This window comes from Mesoplodon densirostris, chromosome 6, assembly GCF_025265405.1.
Source record: "Mesoplodon densirostris isolate mMesDen1 chromosome 6, mMesDen1 primary haplotype, whole genome shotgun sequence".
NCBI lineage: Eukaryota > Metazoa > Chordata > Mammalia > Artiodactyla > Ziphiidae > Mesoplodon > Mesoplodon densirostris.
Genome location: NC_082666.1, coordinates 85,154,685 through 85,177,479, shown reverse-complemented (window position 1 = coordinate 85,177,479; position 22,795 = coordinate 85,154,685). Strand labels below are relative to the sequence as shown.

At 42.0% G+C, this 22,795-nt stretch overlaps 1 protein-coding gene across 1 annotated transcript in view; it reads left to right on the top strand.

Annotated features, from left to right (window-relative positions):
* GNAQ (G protein subunit alpha q) overlaps window positions 1-21,063 on the top strand; it is a 302,665-nt gene extending 281,602 nt beyond the window's left edge. Inside the window, exons 6-7 of the mRNA XM_060102351.1 lie at window positions 12,272-12,425; window positions 16,808-21,063. Coding sequence (XP_059958334.1) covers window positions 12,272-12,425; window positions 16,808-16,998 — 345 coding nt within the window. The 3' untranslated portion in view covers window positions 16,999-21,063. The remainder of the gene's footprint in view (window positions 1-12,271; window positions 12,426-16,807) is intronic.
* The last annotated feature ends 1,732 nt before the right edge of the window (window positions 21,064-22,795 follow it).

The window sequence follows — 22,795 nt, the reverse complement described above, 5'->3', positions numbered from 1 at the left end:
CAATTTGGCCAAGTCACTATTCATCAAGTGTAGAATCAGAAAGGGGACAAGTGAAACAAAGGAAGCTGACATTCACACACACTTTGCGCCTTGCTAACAGCTCTGGTACGGTTTGCAGAATCCCTTTTCGGTTTGAGGTGTGGATGGAGTACAGGAAAGGTGAGTGAATTGAAAAGTCAATGGTGTGACTACTCAAGGCATTAACTATCTGAATCCTAACTCAGTAATTGAGGAGCATTATGGGAAAAGAGAAGGAATTTACGTATGTAAGTTAAGGATAGACTTTGGCTCACTGGCATGTAAGCATACAATTAGTAGGATATGGAGCATAGGGTAAATGTAACTAGAAAGATCAATGTGCTATAAAATAGTCTTTGAAAGGAGGTTGCTACTTGGTCACTTGACTGAACTAAAATATTAGGACATATTGAAGGAAGTCCCAGGAAGTAAGCTCTGGGACTGTGGGCTTCCACACCATTGGTCATGTTTCTTCTTGCTCATGTTGAGTCTCTGGGCAGTCCTTGGCCTGAGGGTGACCACGTCTCCTTGCCCTGTCCCTCCGGTCTCTTTCTGTCTTCCTCTTTCCCTCCTCCACGCCTCTCCTACAACACGCCGTGCTCTGCACCAGTTCACTGCACAAGGGCCTGCCTGCTCTGTGACCTCATCTCTGCTAGAAACCTTAGACGGGAGGTAATAGACAAATATGCTGTGTTCCTTTGCTTCTCTAAACATCGTGTGCGGGTAGAATACATCAGTTCATAGAAATTATAATATTAAAACCTTCAGGGGCTGTCTTCAAGCCTGGAGAGTATGCCAGAATCGATCTCAAATAATCACTTGCAAAGATTTGCAAGGACTAAGAAAATTATAGAGGAAATGATATCTGTCCAGCTGAGTTTAGTAGCCTTATTATTTCTATTCCTGTTGTCTAATTTGGATAGCAGAAGTGGGATGGCTAGGGAGCTGTCCTTAATTATTTCTCATTCGAACTGCTCCACTTACATCAGTTGTTTTCTTGGTTTGCTCTGGGGTTGAGAGCTGTTGGGCTGCTCTCTGCAGGCCTGCAAGCCCTGTACTTGCCCAGCCCCAAGGATAAAGAAAGAGCCCAGAGTCAGCCACAGAGACATCGATGGTCTAATAGATGGGGGATCTTACACATCTGAAGCTCAAAGGTCCTGGAGCGACACCCCAACATAACGGCAGGTGGAACAGGGAAGCGTCTTCTCTACCAAGGGAAGAGGGAGGCTACCAGTTATAGGGGGGAATTGACATCAGGTTGGCTCATCGGTTACCAGGGAAACCAGATGGGTATGTCCTGCTCTGGAGGCCCCTTTGATAAACTATCTTAGTGGAGATGTTCTGATCTAAAGACTAGAACAGTCACCAGCTGGGGCCTGGGGCAGGTACGTAGGCATTTACTGATTAGGCTCTGTGATTAAGAGGGAAGGTCAGTTATGTGAGTAGGGTGTAGGTGAAGCAACGACTGGTCGAGCAGGAGATGTACAAAGATCAAGAGAACAGTCATTTTGGGTGGACCAAGTATATGAGTACTGAACATTTTTCGAGATTTTCAAGATACTCCCCCTTAACACATGGAGAATCTTAGGAAGAAACCATCTCTAAGTGAGCATTTGGCAGAAACCTGGGTGATTTTTCAGTTTTTTATAAATCAAATGTATCTGGACTTGAAATCGTGGATAGATTAGCTTTGTGCAATTCCAGGGAATAGAAAGATTTTACTGGATTTATAGTTGGGCCAAAGATTTGAGATAAGCGATCACCTTACCAGGAGGCTCTTACATAGCAGTTTTGCCACGTCTGAGAGCGGCTGCTATCAAAAAGCTACTGTGTGCTGGGGTCATGGCTAAGCACTTTGCACTCATCATCTCATTCTGTCTTCCCAAAACCTGAGAGATATAAGGAAACTGAGGTGCAGTCACTTGCCCGAGGTCACAAGGGTATTCGAAGTAGAGCCATGTTTCAAACCGAGGGAGCTCACAGCCCTGGCCCTTCCACTCCCATCTCCCCCCAACAACAGGAGCTCAGCACAGATTGTGTTTTGAATGTGTGTTGACGTCACCTAGGACACATATCAGCGTGATCCTCCTGGAGATACAAAGTCAAACACACCAAGCTTTTAACTAAATAATCGAGGAAGGAAAGAAATATGCAGACCAGGCTTGCAATTTTTTTTTTTTCATAAGGGCTTTGGAGTTCCTGTCTTTTCAGTTGTTCCATTTATTTACTCAGTTGACATATGTAAATGAAATAAATTCCTGAGAGAATATGTTCCTAAGTCCTTGTTAAGGATGTGAATTTTTCAAAGTATTCAGTGTTTGGTAAGCTACAAATGATAATGACTGATTCAAATTTCACATTATCATGGATTGTTACATTAAAAGTCAACTAGTCTTGCTCTTTTAAAATGATGACCTTTAATATAGTAATTTATGAGGTATTCTTTGATAAATTATGTCTGAGAAGAAATAGTGAAACTTGTCATAGCAATAAAAGTGAAGAGTGGCATTTAAAATTCCTGAAGCCATATGTAAAATAGATAACTAATAAGGACCTACTGTACAGCACAGGGAATTCTACTCAATACTCTGCAATGGCTTGTATGGGAAAAGAATCTAGAAAAAGAGTGGATATATGTATTTGTATAACAAATTCACTTTGCTGTACACCTGAAACTAACACATTGTAAATCAATTATACCCCCATAAAAATTAAATAAGATTCCTGAAGCATAAAATCCTGTATCCTGACGATCTCCTTTCCTGATCAATTTCAGAAGCAGAAATGGTGCTAATAAAAATGGTAACTGGTGCAGTGTACCTTGGCTGCACATTTTTCATCACGTGCAGTATATAGAAGCAGCCCTACAAGCAGCTAGGCATTAAAATTGAGTGATTGTGTGGCCAGCAGATATCTTAACCTGTAACTGAAGATCTGGATTTAAAATATTGTAAGACATGATAAAACGTGTATTTTTCCCTTCTGCTAATAAACCAGTGGTCCCCAACCTTTTTGGCACCAGGGACCAGTTTCCTGGAAGACAATTTTTCCACGGACTTGGGGGTGGGGGGTGGGGGTGGTTCAGGCGGTAACGGGGAGCGCTGGGGAGCGGCAGATGAAGCTGTACTGGCTCGCCCGCTGCTCACCTCCTGCTGTGCAGCCCGGTTCCTAACAGGCCGCTGACCGCTACCAGTCTGCAGCCCAGGGGTTGGGGATGCCTGTGCTAAACAATCTGTTACTTTACAGACATGCTCATGTAACCACTCTTATGTCCGTGTATCTGGACCTCACTCATTCGAGTGTGTGGCTTGGCCTTTTTTAGAACACTCAGGAAACACAGAATCACAGAATTGTGAACAGAAATTATGAGCAAAGAATCATAGGCACCTGACCGACTTCTGCATCAATTAGTGAGTTTGTGGGTCACTCAGACTGTCTGCATCTCTGATACTAAAGGACATTTCTGAGCCCTGAAAAGCTGCATCCCAGTTTCTCTGGGGTACATCCTATCAGGCCCTCAGCGGTGATTCAACAGTCTGCATGTTTATTTCTTAAGTGTCTAGTTTTGCATTTAAAGGCTACGTTCTAGATCTTACGGGGAATATAAATCAATGTGGTTTATCAAGGCATTGATAAGGGGAATATTTCAATAGGGAGAGACAGGCAGTGGGTGACTTGAATCATAGAAATGAAGTAAAGGTCTCATTTAAATTGTATTCTTCACAGAGAAGTGTGAGAATTTGTATTTAATGGCAAAATAATGAGGAGTTGCAAAAGTTATGAAAATGGATGTTCAGATCTCTGGTTTAATGCCGACTTTGCTGGAGGGAAATACCACCTTGGCAGACAGCAAACAAGCTCTCAGTGGCAGCAGGGTTACAAAGGGTATAGACATGAAATATTGCCCCTTGAAGCCCACTGGTAATTTTTTATGCAGACTTGGGCCAGGTCATAGCCTGAAGAAAGCGGGCTTCCTATTGCGGTCTTGAGCCATGTCCACGGGATCTGGCCTTTTCCTCGGTAAGAGGGAGGTTTGCACGTGAGCCAAGAGGAAAGCAGAGGCCTCTTACCTCCAGGCAGATAACTGTGTCTCAGCGAGCTGCAGTTGCAATGTCTAATGGGGTTTCCTGTTGGACTCTGCTACCTGCCGGCACTGGAAACAAGCAGGCACTGAGAGCTGGCAGCATATTTCAAGAGTGACAGGGGCTGGAGTCCATGTGTTCTTCATGGAACTTGGCATGTATGTGCCTCCCAGCCCCCACTGTAAGATCCAAATGAGGAGGAATTGTTTCTCATTCTCAAAATGGAGAATTTTCTTACTTGATTGCCCAAGTTGCAGAGACCAGAAGCCCACGAACTGTTTTATACAGAATCGTCATAGTTCACTCCAGAGGGTCCTGGCTTTCAATTCTCTTTTGCTTTTGCTCTCCCTTCCTCCTTGTAATCGCTCCTCTATCTGTCAAGAGTCAACTCAGAATTGCCTTGCTTTGAAGCCTTCCCCAGTCACACCTTTCCTTCTTGTGTGACTCCAACCTTTTTTTTTTTTTTAACCACTCTTAAGGGCCCATATGTGGACCTGTAACTACATGTTGACCCTCCTGTTTGTTTCTGCCCTCCAGGACACAGGCCCTGCTCCAACACACTGTCATCCCCAGCATCTCACAAACCCTCCATATATGTCTGCTGAGTGATGGGCAAACAAAGGCTAGGATACCATGTGCTGAGGGTGTGAGGAAGGGCCAGTCCACGGGGGCTCGAGGAAGGAGTTTTGAGGGAAGTCAGGTCGATTTGGGTCTTGGAGGATTCGGAGGAGGACAGCATTACAGGTCAGGAAAGTGGTCACACTTGTGTGATAGTGGTGACATTGAATCCTTTTATGTGGCAAAGGGAGCATTTGTGAGGGGTCAGATTGAAGATGTGCACTGCGCTCAGGCTGTGCCAAGCTGTAAATGCCAGACTGAGGAACTTAGGGCTTTACCCTGCAGCAAGCATTAAGTCACTCATGTGCAGCAGGGGGGTTGCATAAACCATTATTTTCTAGAGATTAGAAATATATATATTTTACATTACATGTAATATTATACATTATAATATATACTTAATGTCAGTTTTCTATATCCATTCATGCACTGATGGACACAGGTTGCTTCCATGTCTTAGCTAGTGTAAATAACGCTGTAGTGAACATGGGTATGTAGCTGTCTTTGCAACTCAGTGTTTTTATTTCCTTCGGAGAGATACCCAGAAGTGGAATTGCTGGATCATATAGTAGTTCCGTTTTTAATTTTTTGAGGAATTTCCATACTGTTTTCCATAGTGGCGGCACCAATTTACATTCCCACCGTCTACAAAGGGTTCCCTTTTCTCCACAGCCTTGCCCACACTCATGTGTTTTTTTTTAAATATACATCAGCCATTTTATAAACTTATTTAATTTTTGGCTGTGTTGGGTCTTCGTTTCTGTGCGAGGGCTTTCTCTAGTTGCAGCGAGCGGGGGCCACTCTTCATCGCGGTGCACGGGGCTCTCACTATCGCGGCCTCTCTTGTTGCGGAGCACAGGCTCCAGACTCGCAGGCTCAGTAGTTGTGGCTCACGGGCCCAGTGGCTCCGCGGCATGTGGGATCTTCCCAGACCAGGGCTCGAACCCGTGTCCCCTGCCTTGGCAGGCAGATTCTCAACCACTGCACCACCAGGGAAGCCCCATTTGTTGGCTTTTTGATGATAGCCATTCTAATAGGTGTGAGGTGATATCTCATTGTGATTTTGATTTGCATTTCCCTGATGATTAGTGATGTTGAGCATCTTTTCATTTAGTTCCTATTGGCCATCTGTATATCTTCTTTGGAAAAAAATGTCTATTCAGGTCATCTGCCCAATTTTTTATCAGAAATTGTGTTTTTTTGCTGTTGGAATTGTATGAGATCTTGAGAATCAATTTGAGATGTTAAGGATTAGAGGTGTAAGACCCCTCAGTGATGGCCTACAGAGGGCCTTTTCTGATGATCCTGGGAGGGAAGACACCGAATGGTCCCACCATCCTGCTCGTGATTACAAAGTGGGGAACAGGTAGGCTCCCCTTCTTCCCAGGCCAGCGATCAGCGTGGAGTTTAACGCTCCACCTTTTCACTGGTTCCAGCCCGCCTGAGGAGTGACTTACCTGATCAGTGTCGTCTTAGTCTGTTCGAGCTGCCATAACAAAATACCATAGACAGGGTGGCTTATAAACAACAGACATTTATTTCGCACAGTTGTGGAGGCTAGAAAGTCCAAGATCAAGCCTTGGGCAGTTTGTGTCCGGTGAGCATCCGCTTCCTGGTTCATCGATGGCCATCTTCTTGCTGTGTCCTCGCATAGCAGAAGGGGTGAGGCTCTGTGAGGTCTCTTTTATAATGGCATTAATCCCAACCACCTCCTGGTGGCCTCACCTTTTTTTTTTTTTTTTTTTTTTTTTTTTTGCGATATGCGGGCCTCTCACTGTTGTGGCCTCCCCCGTTGCGGAGCACAGGCACCGGACGCGCAGGCTCAGCGGCCATGGCTCACGGGCCCAGCCGCTCCGCGGCACATGGGATCCTCCCAGACCGGGGCACGAACCCGCGTCCCCTGCATCGGCAGGCGGACTCTCAACCACTTGTGCCACCAGGGAGGCCCCTGGCCTCACCTTTTAAAACCATCACATTGGGGGGTGAGGATTTCAACATATGTATTTCAGGGGGACCCAAACACGTGGTCTGGCCAAGACTGACATTTCCGTGGCCACGTTTTCTTGAGGCAGGGTGACTGCATGGAGACCACCCAGGCCACTGGGTGCCCACTCACTGGCAGCCTGTCCTCAGGTAGCATGGCCCTTTGCTCTTCCCATGTCTGTGGAAGGGGGGAGACTAGGCAGGCCCATGGATTTCTGTTCCCTCTGTTCCAGCTTTTTCACCTGTGCCCGGCCACCCGTCATTGGGAGAGACACTTGCTTTCAGTCTGGGAGAAGTGGCAGATGGGATTGATAAGAAGACAGAGCCTCCTTGGGCCTCAGGCACAGGCAGGCCCCCCTGGTAACAAGGAGCCCTGTGTTGAAGAGAGTAAAACCTTTACTGACTTCAACTGGTTTTAACCCCAAGAGAAGGAGCATAAGATTAGCACCACCACCCCTAGACAGCTTTTAAACCTGTCTCCAGAGGTGAACAAATCCTCATGTATATGACTGATAAAATCAGTGTCTCATGTTGCTATTTTGTTTTCTTACTTGCAACTCCAGGCCCTACAGAATTAGTAAAAAGCAAGTGTCACCAGGTCTTGTGGGACATACCGTTCCCTCATAGATTTGTTTTTACTGAGCAAAGTGGAGTATGCCTCCTGCACTGCACAATCCACCACCTTGTAAAGCATCATGAAAATCTCATTTAGTCCATTTAGGATTTAGCCTGGGGGTTTTGGTCAGGTGAAAAAAGGCATTAGGAATTCTCACTGTGGAGTGAAAAACAGCTTACAGAGCATAAAGTAAGAATCTTATCCTAATTGGGAAAAACAAAAAGCATGAAGCCAGCAGAGTTATATTTTCATCACACGACTCAGGCACTGGGCTGGATGTGTGACTAGAACTTCTCATCACGAAAATGGGACAGAACATCACCTGTCTCACTGTTGTCCCAGCTCCGCAAGCTTCCTGCGCCTTCCACCTGCAAGTGTGTGCCGTGTGTCAGCAAAGTCAGCTTCACTTGGGAGCTTGTTAGAACTGCAGGCTCCTGGGTCCCACCCCAAGCTGGGTCAGAACCCATGTCCCCAGCTGATTTCATAACACACGTTAATTTGGAGAAGCTCACCTACAGCGCACGGGGCTTCACAAAATTAAACCTATATCAGAATCCCCTGGAGGGCTTGTTAAAATGTAGATTCCTGGGGCTCCCCCTCTAAGACTGAGTTCGGTAGATCTGGTTGAAGGCACAGGGGTGCCGATGCTGCTGATCAGCGGTCCGTTTTGTTGCTCTTTAGCTTTCCCCTGAATGAGAAGCTCAGGCCCAGGCCACGCAGCACATGGTAAGTGGGAAGATAGCCTAGAGCAGCCCCAAACTGCATACACGAGCAAAGCTTGAATGGGATCAGGCCAGTAAGCGGGCATGCCTCCACAGTGGCCTAGTGCAGCCAGGGACAGTCATCTCTAGGACCCGGGGCTGGGCACAGTCCACTGTCCTGGCTGTTGTCCTGCAGGCTGGTATGAGACCCCCTCCCAATAGAGCCCCATCTGGAGCTTGCGGGCTCCAGTCCTGATGTGAAACTTAATCAGAGCGACTTCAGGCGCCTCCCTGTGCTTTGACTCAAGGTCAAGACCACTCTCCCTTTCCCTGTCTCTACCCAGGGTCTAGCGACTTATCCTTGAAGGACTCCAACCAGAAAAGCCCCTTTCCCTTCTGGAGAGTGCTAATTACAATAAGTCTTTCTGATGGAGGCTCCCTGGTTGAGGCCAAGATGTATGTACCCACCCTTTAGAGAAGGCTTCTCTGAAGACCACAGTATGACTTTCTAGAATTTCTGTAGCTGTAAATAAGAAAAAAATGTTAATTCTCACATCAGTGATGTCAGTATCTAATTAACCTTCTTTAGATCCTTTAATTCTTTCAGTTCTTATTAGAGCCTTTGCTTTCCTTCAGTCCTAAAATTTTCAACCTATAAAATCTCAGGCTACAAGACATTGTTTCTCAGTGAATATGGTTTCCAGGCTTAAAATTTTACCACTGGTAATGATAACCAGTAAAAGGCATGTAGATGGTAAATATTATGTTTAAAGGCTATGCGTGTTATTTATATTAAAGATAAATGTGTACAGTAAAATAAACACTGTCCCTTGAGCCATGAAGGAACCTTTCACTCCACTGGTCCCACTTTTCATCCGTATTTAATTATGTAAGCAATGGTAGGTGCAAAGTGTAAAGGTCAAAGAGATTGTGATGCCCAAAACTTGGTCTCTGTGCACCCGTGCCGAATCAAATCTCAGACAGAGTTTTGACTGAAGTAGAAAAGAATAGCTTTATTGCTTTGCCAGGCAAAGGGGGACACAGAAGGCTCGTGCCCTCAAAACTGTGTGTCCCAACCCAGGGGGATTTGGTGAGGAGTTTTGTAGCAGTGTTTCAGGGGTGTGTGCAGGGCCTGCATTCCTTTAATCTGGCCTCAGGTGGTCTCCTGATGAGCTTCTCTGGTTCTCAGGGTTCTCAAACTGCAGCCTTCTCTCTGGAAAGAAGAATGCTTCATCAAGTAGTTAACATTTTCCATTTGTTGGGGGTTTCAGTTCTGCAGAAGAACTCAAAGATATTGTTATGTGTATCCCTTGAGGCAGAACCAGGACTCTGCCCCAAGGCTGCACTACTGTTTCTTGACTGCTCCTCCCTTGTCTCTGCATCGCCTCCCTTCCCTAATTAGCAACTGTTTGAACCTGCCCTTTAGAACTCTGGGAGGGTCATGGAGGCTGAAGCCTATTCCCTACAAACAAGAAATGGGCGACACAGTAGGGCTTCCGTGCCCAGGAGCCCCACAGGGTCCTGCTCAGTTTCAGTTGGTGGCAATCGACTTTACCAGATTTGGTAAAGATCTCCTTTTGAAAAGTGGGCCTGTTCAACCTGATGTGGATCGGCACACTTTATAGAAGAAAAGAGCAAGACATATTCAGGATCTAGAAAATTGTGCTTGGTGAGCTCAGTTTCCCGGAGATTTCCTGGAACAGCAGTCAAAGGGTAATGCAGAGGAGTGTACTTGGCCTCCATAATGCTGCACTATGAAACTTAGGACACATTCTACATCAGGAAGGCAAAAGCTGAGCAGAATGTGTCAACAGCTTGGAGCCTTAGTCTTCATGGTCATCCTTCAAACATCATTCATTCAATTTCCTTTTAGAAATTGAGAGTGAGGTGGATCCAGGTATATCAATTAGAAGCACTTTAAAAAATTTTTATTTTATATTAGTGTAGAGTTGATTAACAATGTTGTGTTAGTTTCAAGTGTACAGCAAAGTCATTCAGTTATACATATGTACATGTATCTATTCTTTTTCAAATTATTTTCCCATTTAGGTTGTTACAGAGTATTGAGCAGAGTTCCCTGTGCTATATGTTTGGTCTTTGTTGGTTGTCTATTTTAAATGTGGCATTGTGTACGTGTCAGTCCCAAACTCCCAAGCTGTCCCTCCCTCCCACCCTCCCCCCGCCCTCTGCTAACTGTAAATTTGTTCTCAACGTCTGTGAGTCTGTTTCTGTTTTGTAAATAAGTTCGTTTGCATCATTTTTTTTAGATTCTGCATGTAAGTGATATCATATGATACTTGTCCTTCTCTGAGAAGTATTTTATATATAATAAGAACCAGAAAAATACAGTTCAAACTAGCTTAAAAACTAAAGGGTACATAATTGGCTAATGTTAGCAAAAAATCCAGAGGCATAACCAAGTTCAGGCATGGTTTGACCAAGAAGTTAAAACCTGGTCTCTTTTTCTCCCTGTTGCAAGATGGTTGCTACAAGCTCGAGGCTATACAATGCCTCTTCCATTTTCTTGATGAAAGCAGGGTTCTGTGTTCCAGAGCTCTTAGCAAAAATCCTGGGGTTAATTACACCGGTTGAGCAGCTTGGCTACACTGATGACCATAAACCAGGGAAGCAATACTCCGAGTGACGTGAGCCTGGATTCAGAGCCCAGCCCTGAATCAGCCCACATACCAGGAGGATAGGATGCTCTGGCTTAAACCACTGACCCACCTGGTAGCAGTGGAGGTGGGCTCAGTCCCCAGCAGGCTTTTCCATTGCCCCAGACTTGGTCATAACACGTAGAACTAAGGGGGTTGGGGAGTGTTCCCTGGGAGAAGAAGCGTGCCCGTGCACCAGGGAAAGGAGGAGTCTCCACATGTGCTGCCTTTGACCGTGACCTGAGGATGGGAATGATTTAGAAGCAAGCGTGTCTGTAGAAGGAAGCTGGTGAATAGATGTGGGCTAAACTAGGAGACTCTCTAGCTTTTGGCTGGTGAGTCTCAAGAGTACCTTTGGTTAGTATCTTTGTTTGTAAGACCAGGCTGACTAATTCCCTGAGAATCCGTTGAGGTTTTGTTACCAAGGGTGGCTTGATGATGGTTTCAGGTGAGAATAGTTTCTCACCAACACTGAAGGTAGTGAGAAATATTACATTTGTATCTCCAAGTAATTACTATGTATATGTCCACAGTTCTGTATGAAAATTATAGTGAAACTTAGGGAGAAAGTGTGTTCTGATAAATAGGAAATGTGTGATCTAAAAATATTTTTCCATGTGTTTTTCTAATCAGGGAATATATATATTTGTAAAGTAAGTAGTAATAATTCTAAGAATACAGATGCACTTTGGGCAAAGAATTAAGTAACTTTATGGGGTTTTTTTGTTGTTTCTTATTAATTTTGGCTGCGTTGGGTCTTCATTGCTGCACGCGGGCTTTCTCTAGTTGCGGCGAGCATTTATTTTTGGCTGCGTTGGGTCTTCGTTGCTGCACGGGGGCTTTCTCTAGCTGCGGCGAGTGGGGGCTACTCTTCGTTGGGGTGCGTGGGCTTCTCATTGCGGTGGCTTCTCTTGTTGCGGAGCACGGGCTCTAGGCACGTGCGCTTCAGTAGTTGTGGCACGTGGGCTTCAGTAGTTGTGGCTCACGGGCTCTAGAGCGCAGGCTCAGTAGTTGTGGCGCACGGGCTTAGTTGCTCCGCGGCACGTGGGACCTTTCCGGACCAGGGCTCGAACCCGTGTCCCCTGCATTGGCAGACGGATTCTTAACCGCTGAACCACCAGGGAAGCCCCATAAGTAACTTTGTTTTGATTGTTATGAAATAGAACTAATAGTGAAGCCCCAAGTACACATAGCTTAAGAAATGCAAAATGAAGCCTGGTACTTTGTTCTTAATTCACATCTTAAGCATTTGGCCATGAATGAATAATTCTTAGTGGACATTTGTGACGCTTGGTGGACTTTTGTGACAGTGTGCCAGATGCATGATTCTTCAGCCTTTGATGATTCTCTTTCAACCTTAAGAGTTATGTCAGCAGATGTTTATTATTATTCTCTTCCGCTTGTCAACCTGAGAGTTTGCCTAATGAAAGGAGCTGCTGAGCCTTTTGCATGTAAATCCTGATAAAACCTGCTACAGCCCGGCCCAGGGCCCCAGAAACTGAATGCATACCAAAGATGGGTTGGACTTAACAATACAAACAATTCACAGACTGAGTAATCATGTAATTCACGCCTTGTTTTTCTGATGATTTTTTTCAGAACCGAATGGAGGAAAGCAAAGCACTCTTTAGAACAATTATCACGTATCCCTGGTTCCAGAACTCCTCAGTTATTCTGTTCTTAAACAAGAAAGACCTTCTAGAGGAGAAAATTATGTATTCCCACCTAGTTGACTACTTCCCAGAATATGATGGTAAGTCAGCACTCTTCCACCCACCCAGTAGCTAGGGACACATTCCGCCCGCCTCCCGAGACCAGTGCCTGAGCTGACACACGACAGGGCTCCGTCACTGCCTTTGCCCTCAGAAGCCTGAACGCTGTGATGGATGGAGTATGAATTCTTGTTTGTCCTGTCTTTTAATGACGACCTGAAATGTTTCATACCCCAACAATGCTGAAAGTTATAGGTATTTCAAAGCACATAAGAAGTTGTTTTCTTTTGCTGTTCAAAGGAGGGAACAGTCCCCTAGTTTTGACTAATTGTGTGTCAACCATTAGAGTTCCCTCTTGATTTCCCTTTCGTTTGCTAACAGTCTGCCTCTGCCTCTCTCTAGAGGTCAAGAGCCCATGGTCTGAAGTCGATCTACCCAGATTCAAATCCCCGTTCTGATATTTCCTATTTGTAGAACCGTGATCAAGTCATTTAGTTGCTCTGGGCTTTAGGACCAAACTTATGTTTTATAGACTATAGTAGATAACATATTGTGACGTTTTAGCATGATGCGTGACACATGGTGAATATTTAGCAAATATTTACTTTTGGGGGCTTCATGACCCCATGAAGCCCCATCATCCTAAAGGATGGCACCCATCGTTTAAGCTCTTCCTGTAGCACTTAGGGTCTGTAGCACCCACTTCAGTACTCATATGTATGCACTTCGCATTATTTACTTCCTTTTCATAAACAAATCTTGCCTCCTCAACTAGACTGTGAAATCCTGGATGACCAGGCATGACACCCAACCCCTTCCGAGAAATACTTGTTGATAGATTGGTAACAAAATGCATCCACACCCAGCCACTCTGAAACAGGTGAAAGAGTCACAGCCACTGCCCTGTAATAACTTCTGTGCACAGTCCACACCCATCCCCCCATACGTGCTCCAGTCTAGGTTAGGAGTGGCTAACTATGGCCCGCCGCCTCTTTTTTTTTTTTTTTGCGGTACGCGGGCCTCTCACTGTTGTGGCCTCTCCCGTTGCGGAGCAGAGGCTCCGGACGCGCAGGCTCAGCGGCCATGGCTCACGGGCCCAGCCGCTCCGCGGCATGTGGGATCTTCCCGGACCGGGACACGAACCCGTGTCCCCTGCCTCGGCAGGCGGACTACCAATCATTGCACCACCAGGGAAGCCCCATCGTGAATATCTTTAAATCCCAAGATGTTTTTTACTGTCCATCTCCCCCAGTAATACACGTAATGCATACAGGAAACTTGGCCGTGGAAAAAGAAAGACAGACACTGATTGTTATTCATAAAGCAAACACAGCTGTCATTCCAGGAGACTTCAAGCCCTTGTAAGATGAGCTAAGACAGAAAAAATTCTAGGCCCACTCTGCAGTGATATTTTTATCATAATATAGTGTTCTAAATTTCACACTTCCACATTTCTTACTTACAAGGTCTTCATTGTAATGAATGCCATTTCTGTATTTCTCTTCGGGAAGGAAAATTACCATTTCTACATGGACTTGAATTGCAAAATTGTCCTTAGAGACTATGGAATTCTGTTACTGCTATGACGACTAAAAGGATTTCTTTGTAGTTTATGTTTATTCAAATAGCAAATTATGCTTAAAAACGTAACAGGCTCCAAGTGCTCTCCCGTGAACTTGAGTCTTGTTCTGATATACTTTAGTTAGAAAAAGAAAAAGTAGACTTTTCTTTCCCAAAAAGAATAAGTACAAAATTCATTCATAAGCCAGAAAGATAGTGTTCTTTTATGAAAATGAGAGGCTGCGCCAGGTTCTAACAATCTATTAGTCCTGGTTTTAAATATTTCTATTACTGCTATGGAATTATTAACAATAAGTACATCGAGTCAGCTAGGACATTAAGTGATTATATATATTACATATTTGTAATTGTGTAACTTTTTAATTCATTATGATGCCAGACTTCTTAATCATTGACAAAACTTTCAATTCTGGGCTCTGAAGTTAGAAATTCAGACATTCCTTTTGTAAATCGTACAAATGAGAATGATCTGTTTTCATGGCTCTTTCTCCCAGTTTCCAGCAATGTTGGATATAAAGTTATTTGCAGTAAGATTGGTTTGAAAAGTTTTCAGGTTGGCTGTCTGAAACTCACGGTGCATTTTGTTAGAATCTGCAGGCTCTCGGTAGAAATTTCAAAGATTTCTTTGTCCCAACCAGTAGATAACAATACTGACAGAAAAAAAATCTAAGCTTTGGATCCCGAGAGGGTCTTCTGAGAGAGGAGGAGTGGAGGTTATAGCGCAAGACCTTCTTTCATGGTACAGAACTGGAAAAAATGGGAGAAATGCAGATATATAGTGCCACAAAGACACATGAGAAAGGTGCTCAATCCTTGATAGGTGGTGGTGGGTGTTTTAGTGTTGCTTTTAATTTACAAGTTTTGAATTAATATATTTATTAGGCTCTATTATGCTCTATTGAGATATAATTCATATACCATTTAAAATCCACCCATTTAAAGCATATAATTCAATGCTTTTTGGTATGTTATGTTAATTTTTTAAATTATGGTAAAATATATGTAACGTAAAATTTGCCATTTTAACCATTTTTAAGCATGCAATTCAGTGATATTATAATTACACTCACAGTGCTTTGCAGCCATCACTATTCCCACAACTTTATCATCACCCCAAACAAATTCTGTAATCATTAAGCAATAACTCCCCTTTTCTCCTCCTCCTAGCCTCTGGTAACCTCTAATCTACTCTCCGTCTCTATGAATGTGCCTAATCTAGGTACTTCATCTAATCTAAGTGGAATCGTACAATATTTGTCATTTTGTGTCTGGCTTATTTTACTTTATATAGTGTTTAAGGTTCATACATGTTGTGGCATCTATCAGAACTTAATTTTTATAGCGGAATAATATTCCATTGTATGTATATACTACCTTTTGTTTATCCATTCCTGTTGATGGATCCTTGGGTTGTTTCCACCTTTTGGCTATTATGAATAACGCAGCAATGAAAACTGGTGTACAAGTATCTGTTAGAGTCCCTGCTTTCAATTCTTTTGGGTATATACCTAGGAGTGGAATTGCTGGCTCATGTGGTAAGTCTGTGTTTAGAGTTTTGGGGAACCATCAAACTGTTTTCCATTTTACATTCTCAGCAACAGTGCACAAGGGTTCAGATTCCTCCACATGCTTGCTGGCACTTGTTATTTTCCACTTGATTTGATTGTAGCCATTCTAGTAGATGTGAAGTGGTATCTTACTGCGATTTTGATTTGCATTCCCTAATGATGTGGAGCATCTTTTCACGTGCTTATTGGCCATTTATATATCTTCCTGAGAGAAATGTTTATTCAAGTCCTTTGCCCATCTTTTGATCAGGTTGTCTTTTTGTTGTTGAATCGTAGGAGTTCTTGGTATATTCTGGATATTTACCCCCTTAGCAGATATGTGATTTGCAAATATTTTCTCCCATTCTGTAGGTTGTCTTTTTTTTTGGTCATTCTTTTTTATTTTTTATTGAAGTATAGTTGAATTACAATGTTGTGTTAATTACTGCTGTACAGCAGAGTGTGTAGGTTGTCTTTTTACTTTCTTGATGTCCTTTGATATACAAAAGTTCTTAATTTTGATGAAGTCCAATTGATCTGTTTTCTCTTTGTTGCCTGTGACTTTGGTGTCATATCTAAAAATCTGTTGCAAAATTATTAAATAAGTTCTTCATCTATCCTGATAAATGTACCATAATCCTTCTAAGACAGTGCTTGGCACATAAGAGACCCTGGATAAATGTAAGAAAATGTAAACCAACTTTTTAAATCATCACACGGAGTGAATTGAATTCTCATAAATGTGGTTTGCTCAGAAACACCAGAAGTGAGGCTACAGAGGACAGCTGTAGATGGACCAGACCTTAAGGAACAGGTTTTGTATTCTGAGAGAGATTTCAGTCTGGAGAATGTAAAATGATCCATCGTGGAGTGGGGGAGGGGAGACACACGGGGGCAGATTGACAAGAGAGCCTGAGGCAGTTATGTCCTACGCGTGCTTATTATGCAGCTGAAACCAGCGCAGTTAACTCAGTCCCGCAGAAGTAAACTAATCACACCCCTACTGAAGATTCTGCTGTGGCTCCCTATCTCCCAAAGAATCAGAGCTAAACTTAGCCTACCTTTCAAGCTGTCTGCCTGTTTTCACCTAATCACATTCTGTGGATGGATGGAGATGAATGGATGGGCAGGTAAAGTGACAAAGAGGAGCAATTACACATAGTACTGTTGAGGAAGGTGCTTATAACAGATCAAGTCTGCACTGAAGAGGTCTTTGTGAGCATCAGTAAACACTGACTGAGCAAATGCCTTAACAGATCAGCTGACCAATGTCCCTTTCCTCCCCTGGCCAACAGGACCCCAGCGAGATGCCCAGGCAGCTCGAGAATTCATCCTGAAGATGTTCGTGGACCTGAATCCAGACAGTGACAAAATTATCTACTCCCATTTCACATGCGCCACAGACACCGAGAACATCCGCTTTGTCTTTGCCGCCGTCAAAGACACCATCCTCCAGTTGAACCTGAAGGAGTACAATCTGGTCTAGTTGTGCCTCCTTGACACTGCCGTTCCCTTCCCTGGTGGGCTATTGAAGCTATACAAGAGGGACTGTATTTCTGTGGAAAACAATTTGCATAATACTAATTTATTGCCGTCCTGGACTCTGTGTGAGCGTGTCCACAGAGTTCGTAGTAAATATTATGATTTTATTTAAACTATTCAGAGGAAAAACAGGATGCTGAAGTACAGTCCCAGCACATTTCCTCTCTTTTTTTTTTTTTAGGCAAAACCTTGTGACTCAATGTATTTTAAATTCTCAGTCATACACTCACAAAGAGCTGTTTCTTCCTCTCTCTCTCTCCCCCCTTCTTTTCTATTGAGCAAAATGAAGCTGATTTTCCTTTTCCTAACCCATCCCTTCCTCCTGATTTTTCCCACATTACAACGGCCTTTATCCTAGTTCCATTCTTGGTCAAGTTTTTCTCTCAAATGATACAGTCAGGACAATTGTCATTCAATTTAAGCCATCAACATCAGCTTAATTTAATAGTTTGTAGTTTTTGCTGAAGGATTATAAGTATTAATACTGTGGTTTTAAATGTATTGCTCTGGATACACATGTAGAGGTTTTTTTATATAAATATATTGTTTTGCCTCACTTTGGGCTGGGACAGTGGATGCCCATCTAACAGTTAAGTGTCTTTTTTTTTTTGGATTTCTACCTTCAGCCATAGCTTGGTTGCTCAGTGAACTGTACAGAAGTCAGTAAGGCAAGGGCCAAGACACACAGAAGTCCTTTCTTTTGAAATGCCATGTGCCATTGTCCTTCCTCCTTTCCTTCCCTTTTTTTTTTTCACCCTGCTTTCTTCAAACTGCAGATGCCAAAAAAATATGCCAAGAGACACTACATTATTCTAATGGCTGCTACCCAGATCCTTTTCATAGGTTGCTCTTAATTTTTTTTCCCTTCAGTTCAAACTTTTCCTCCCTTTTTTTTTTTCTTAGTGTTTGGGCCACAATTTTAAAAATGACTTTTGTTAATGGGTATGTGTTGCCAAAGCTGGCTTTAAAAAATTTTTTTTAGTAAGAACTTAAAAGATAAAAGCCAGTATCTTAAAATGTATATCTTAAAATGTAAGAGAGTAAGACTGTGAAGCCTAAAATGTTTGGCTGCGAATGAACCTGAAACACCAGTTGCCAAACAGTTGGTCACTGTCAATTTGACTCTCATAGTCCGTCCTTTTCTTTGCCCTTAAAATCACATTGTTTTGTGTCCACATTCCATGTTGAGCATCTAAATGGATAATGTGGAAAAGCTGTCCCATGTGATACCCCATGAAATCTGCTTTTATCTCTTCATTTGAAGCCAGTTTTACTCTCTTTGTATTCTTTAAGGTCTGCCAAGTAGGTCTGCCAAGAACATTGGTTGATAGTATTATTCTGACACCTTTAATTTGCAGAATCTGAAGTTACTGCTCGTTTACTATCTTTGGGATCTTAAACTGGTGACTGGCTGAGTTGAACTTAAGGAAGATTTGTGGACCGAAACTCAAAAGTAACCTCTCTGTTCTATAGAACATGTATTTATATAACTGAACATAGTAGGAGAGAGATCTGGAATTCTATATGTGCAATTTTTCAACCAATGCAAAAAACACAGCACATGTATTGATGAGCTTCTGTCAAGCAGTTTGAGTTGAAATATGATTTAAGAAAATAAGTCATGACTGTTTTAAACCTGCTGGGAAGTTAGAATTAGGCCATGATGCTGGTCTCAGTTTAACTACAATACTATCTGGCACGAGTCTAAACTTTCATATACGTCACTCTTTTGGAACAATAAAGGAGAGGGAGAAAATCAATGGCTTATCAGATGAGTACCAGAGTTACTAAGTAGTAATGGGATATTCCCATTCTTTACTCTCCCAGCCTCAAACTACACAGGTTACTTGTTGTTTTTTTTTTCTCCTTATTCAGAAAGCACCTGTAATTTAATTAAGAAACAGACTGCCTGTAGGTATAGTGCAATTACGAATGCTCTAATCATTGTACATACATCTCTCCCTTGATATTGCATCATCCATACTGGCTTTGTAATCATTAATTTTTTGGCAGATTGAATGTGCTGTATTGATATGTATCTATGTAATTGTATTGTGTGTCTTATAGCTAATTCACATTTTGAATAATGTTATTTTATTTACTTTTTTAAGAGAGGAGAATGTAAATTTGTCAGTTTATTTCTGACTAGGGATATTTTTTTTTTTTTCCATTTAGAAAAGAAAAAAAAACCTTACTATCGTACGGAGCGGTACTAGCATCGTGCTATATAAAATCATTTGCACATTCCTGAGTAGAGGTATACTGATTATAAGACCCAAAGGTCTTAAGACCCAAAGGTAATTTCATAGCAAAAATCAGTTGGAGCTTTTATACAAACATGGAAACCAACTTTGTAGAACTTTTGCCATTTGACCTAGGATTGGAATATGAGCTTTTATACAATTCATATTCTTATTTGGCAAATATGCACAGTTTAGTATTACCTCTCTGATGGCCTTTATTAGAAAGGCAGTTTTAGAAGCTATTGTGATCCACTGAGGAAATGTTTTAACAGCTAGCGACCACTGCTTGCCTGAAAGGGCGATCTTAAATTTGGTGCAGCAAAAAAAAAAAAAAAAAGAAAAAGAAAAAAAAAGAAAAGAAAAAAAGAGTATAAACAACAACATTTGAAGGCCTACAGTGTGTATAGAGAAAACCTCATCACAAGGTCATAAGTGTTACAGTTTTAGGGAATCAAGATATTCTATTTAATAGAGCTATAGTAGATGTAGTCAATTAAACCTGATCTCAAAGCTCAAAGAAGCTGAGCAAAACAGGGAAAGATTGTTATATTTGTCTTTATGAAATCGGGATGGAATTGCTATGCAGAATTGAGGTTTGTGGTCTCACTGTTCATCTTAGGGTGCATGACAAGATCCCTTCTCTTGAGAAAGGAAAAAATTGATCACCCTAGTTACAGTGACGCATAGAAACCGAATTGTATCCACACTAGTCAGTCGAAGCTAAAGGATTTTCTTTTTTGTTTCTTTGTTTGGGGTTTTACTGAAGGGTCTGGGGTGGGAAGGGATTCTTTTCAGTTTTGTATAAAAACAAAGTTTACTCATGCTTTCTATTATTATTGTGATTGCAAGCATTCTAAGCGTGTGCCGCTGGACCCCTCTTGTTGATGCTCTCGGTTACAGTAACGGAGGCCTGTGGCGAGTTTTGTGATGACTTGGGCATGTCTTATTGAAAAACAAAAACACAAAACACAGAAACCTTTCTTCAGCAGACCAAGGCAAGCAGCCGTTTCATGACTCACTTAACACATTGCAGTGTACCAGTTTACAGATGATTTTTCCCTTTTTGCGTGACATGGCAGTTCCAACCCACAGAGAATCCCTTATTTGTAAATTGGAGGTTTGTACTATGCCTTACAGAGCTTAAATTCAGAAGTTTGTGCCTAATATCTGAAACAAAGGGAAATAACAAAAGTAAATAAATCCCCTCAAAGTGTTTGTTTTTAAATACATTTTCATATAAAGAGCTCTGTTGAATGTCATGAATAGATTGGGGGGAAAAAATCTTCTAGAAACCTGCATATGTTGTTTACTAGCAGATGACATCTACAAAAGGTATTTAAGGAACACCCGAAACTTGTATTTTTTTGTAGATTAACTAGCAGGTCTAATATTTAAAAAAGGTAATTCAGCTAAAGGACAATTTACTTTTTGTACTTCAGACTATCTTGATTGTCAAGGTGTACGAACTGTAATTTTAAAATTTATACTGCCACATGATTGTAAATTTTAGTTGTCTTAAGTTAGGAATCAGTGAAAAGCTATTTATGCTGGATAATGGGTCAAAAATGACTTATTTGCAAAAAATATATAAAAATAATGGGAAGAAAGGGCTGCATAATGAGATACTGCAAGACTCAGATACTGGTTGGAAATAATCAAGTTACCCTCAATTTCCCTTTGTTTTCAGTTTCTCAAAAAGAATGAATGAAATGAAATATAGCAGAATGTTAACCCATATAAAAATAAAGTGTACCCAAATATTGTAACGGATATTGCTGCTCTTCTTAAATAAGGGTTTAAAACCACTTAATTGGTAATTGACAACATCTCAGTTGACACAGATAAGGTGTGCTTGGTATACTGTTTTCTTCCAAAGGTTATCTTTGGTTAGAAACACACACAAAAATTAAAACTAGTAAGTAACGTTGTGTTTATCTATCTCTACATATTTCCAGCATATGTAGCGTTAATAGATCTGTCCTGGTAACTATGTCTTTGGGATTTCATTTTGATTCCATAAAATTAGGAAAAGAAATGGCTTAGTTGTATATGACTAGCTAGAGATTTTTGGAGCCAAACACCTGCTGTTTCGTAGATACTTAGTACACAGTCTGAACTTGCCACTTGTTTTTCTCACAGAATAATCATTTCCTGCTGTCTTCCCAACTACCAATGCCCTTCAATAACCCTGTTGCTTCTAGAATCATCTGTTCAAAGTATGCATATACACCCAGCACTTAGTAGGTGCTCAAATATTAATTTCCTTCTTACTTCCCTTATCATGTATCCTCCATTTCCCCGTATGATTCCAACCCAATAGTAAGTGGCATTTACACATTCTGAAAACATCTATTGGGTAAAATTGGATCTCACTTGGATAAAGGAATTCTGACATCCATATAAGCTTTGGTAGACAGAAAAACAACTGGGAGAAGGTATTCTTCAGTAGAATATTTTTAAGTTTAGAAAAGGAAGATGGAAAATTACTATGTAACTTTGTTCAGGTTACTTCGACTGAAACATGGTTTTGGTGGATTTCTTTTCCTCAAAGAACTCTCTAAATGCAACTTGCTGGATTCCTCACCTGTCATCATGCTGGAAACCCTTACTAGACCTATGTATTTAGGGAGTTTTGTCAGAAAAACATTTTTAACTTGCAGTATTTAAAAGAATCATATTTACTGTTCTTAAAATGTCATTCAAATGCATGTATTGTCTACTGTTTGGGGATGGGAACTAGTTTTGCAAAAAAACACCTAATGTTGTATAATAATGCCCCAATGATCTTGCTGGTTAAAAATACAGTATTTTTGGCCATAAGTTTGTACTACAGTTTTCTTCATTCTTGAGTTTTCCTTCTCTTGAAGTTGCCTAATAAGCCTCTCGGAGAATGTTTTTTATTATAAGGAATATTGGAATAAATCTTTCCTTCCTTAAAGCACTTTATACTGCACATCCATTTCCCAAAGTAAGTTCAATAGTTTTTAAACCACCAAAAAAAATACCCCTTTCCTTTCTGAATATAATCAGAAATTTCCAACTTCTTTAGAGGAAGTCTTCATATTGATAGTATTTATCAAATTTGTTTTAAAAAAATACTTGCCGGGCTTCCCTGGTGGCACAGTGGTTGAAAGTCCGCCTGCTGATGCAGGGGACACGGGTTCGTGCCCCGGTCCGGGAAGATCCCACATGCCACGGAGCGGCTGGGCCCGTGAGCCATGGCCGCTGAGCCTGTGCGTCCGGAGCCTGTGCTCCACAGTGGGAGAGGCCACAACAGTGAGAGGCCCTCTTACTGCAAAAAAAAAAAAAAACTTGCCCTAATTTAGGTTGCAAGCAACTGTCAAAACAAGTTTAAATAGCTGCTCAATAAAGACTTACAATAAGCCACAGTCTTCACCCTGAGGCCATCTCCTCAGAGAAAGAACACAGGCCTCACAGGCAGAGGGTTTCATTAGAATTTCTTGTCTCAGCCCTGGGAATGAAAGGTCCACTCCACGT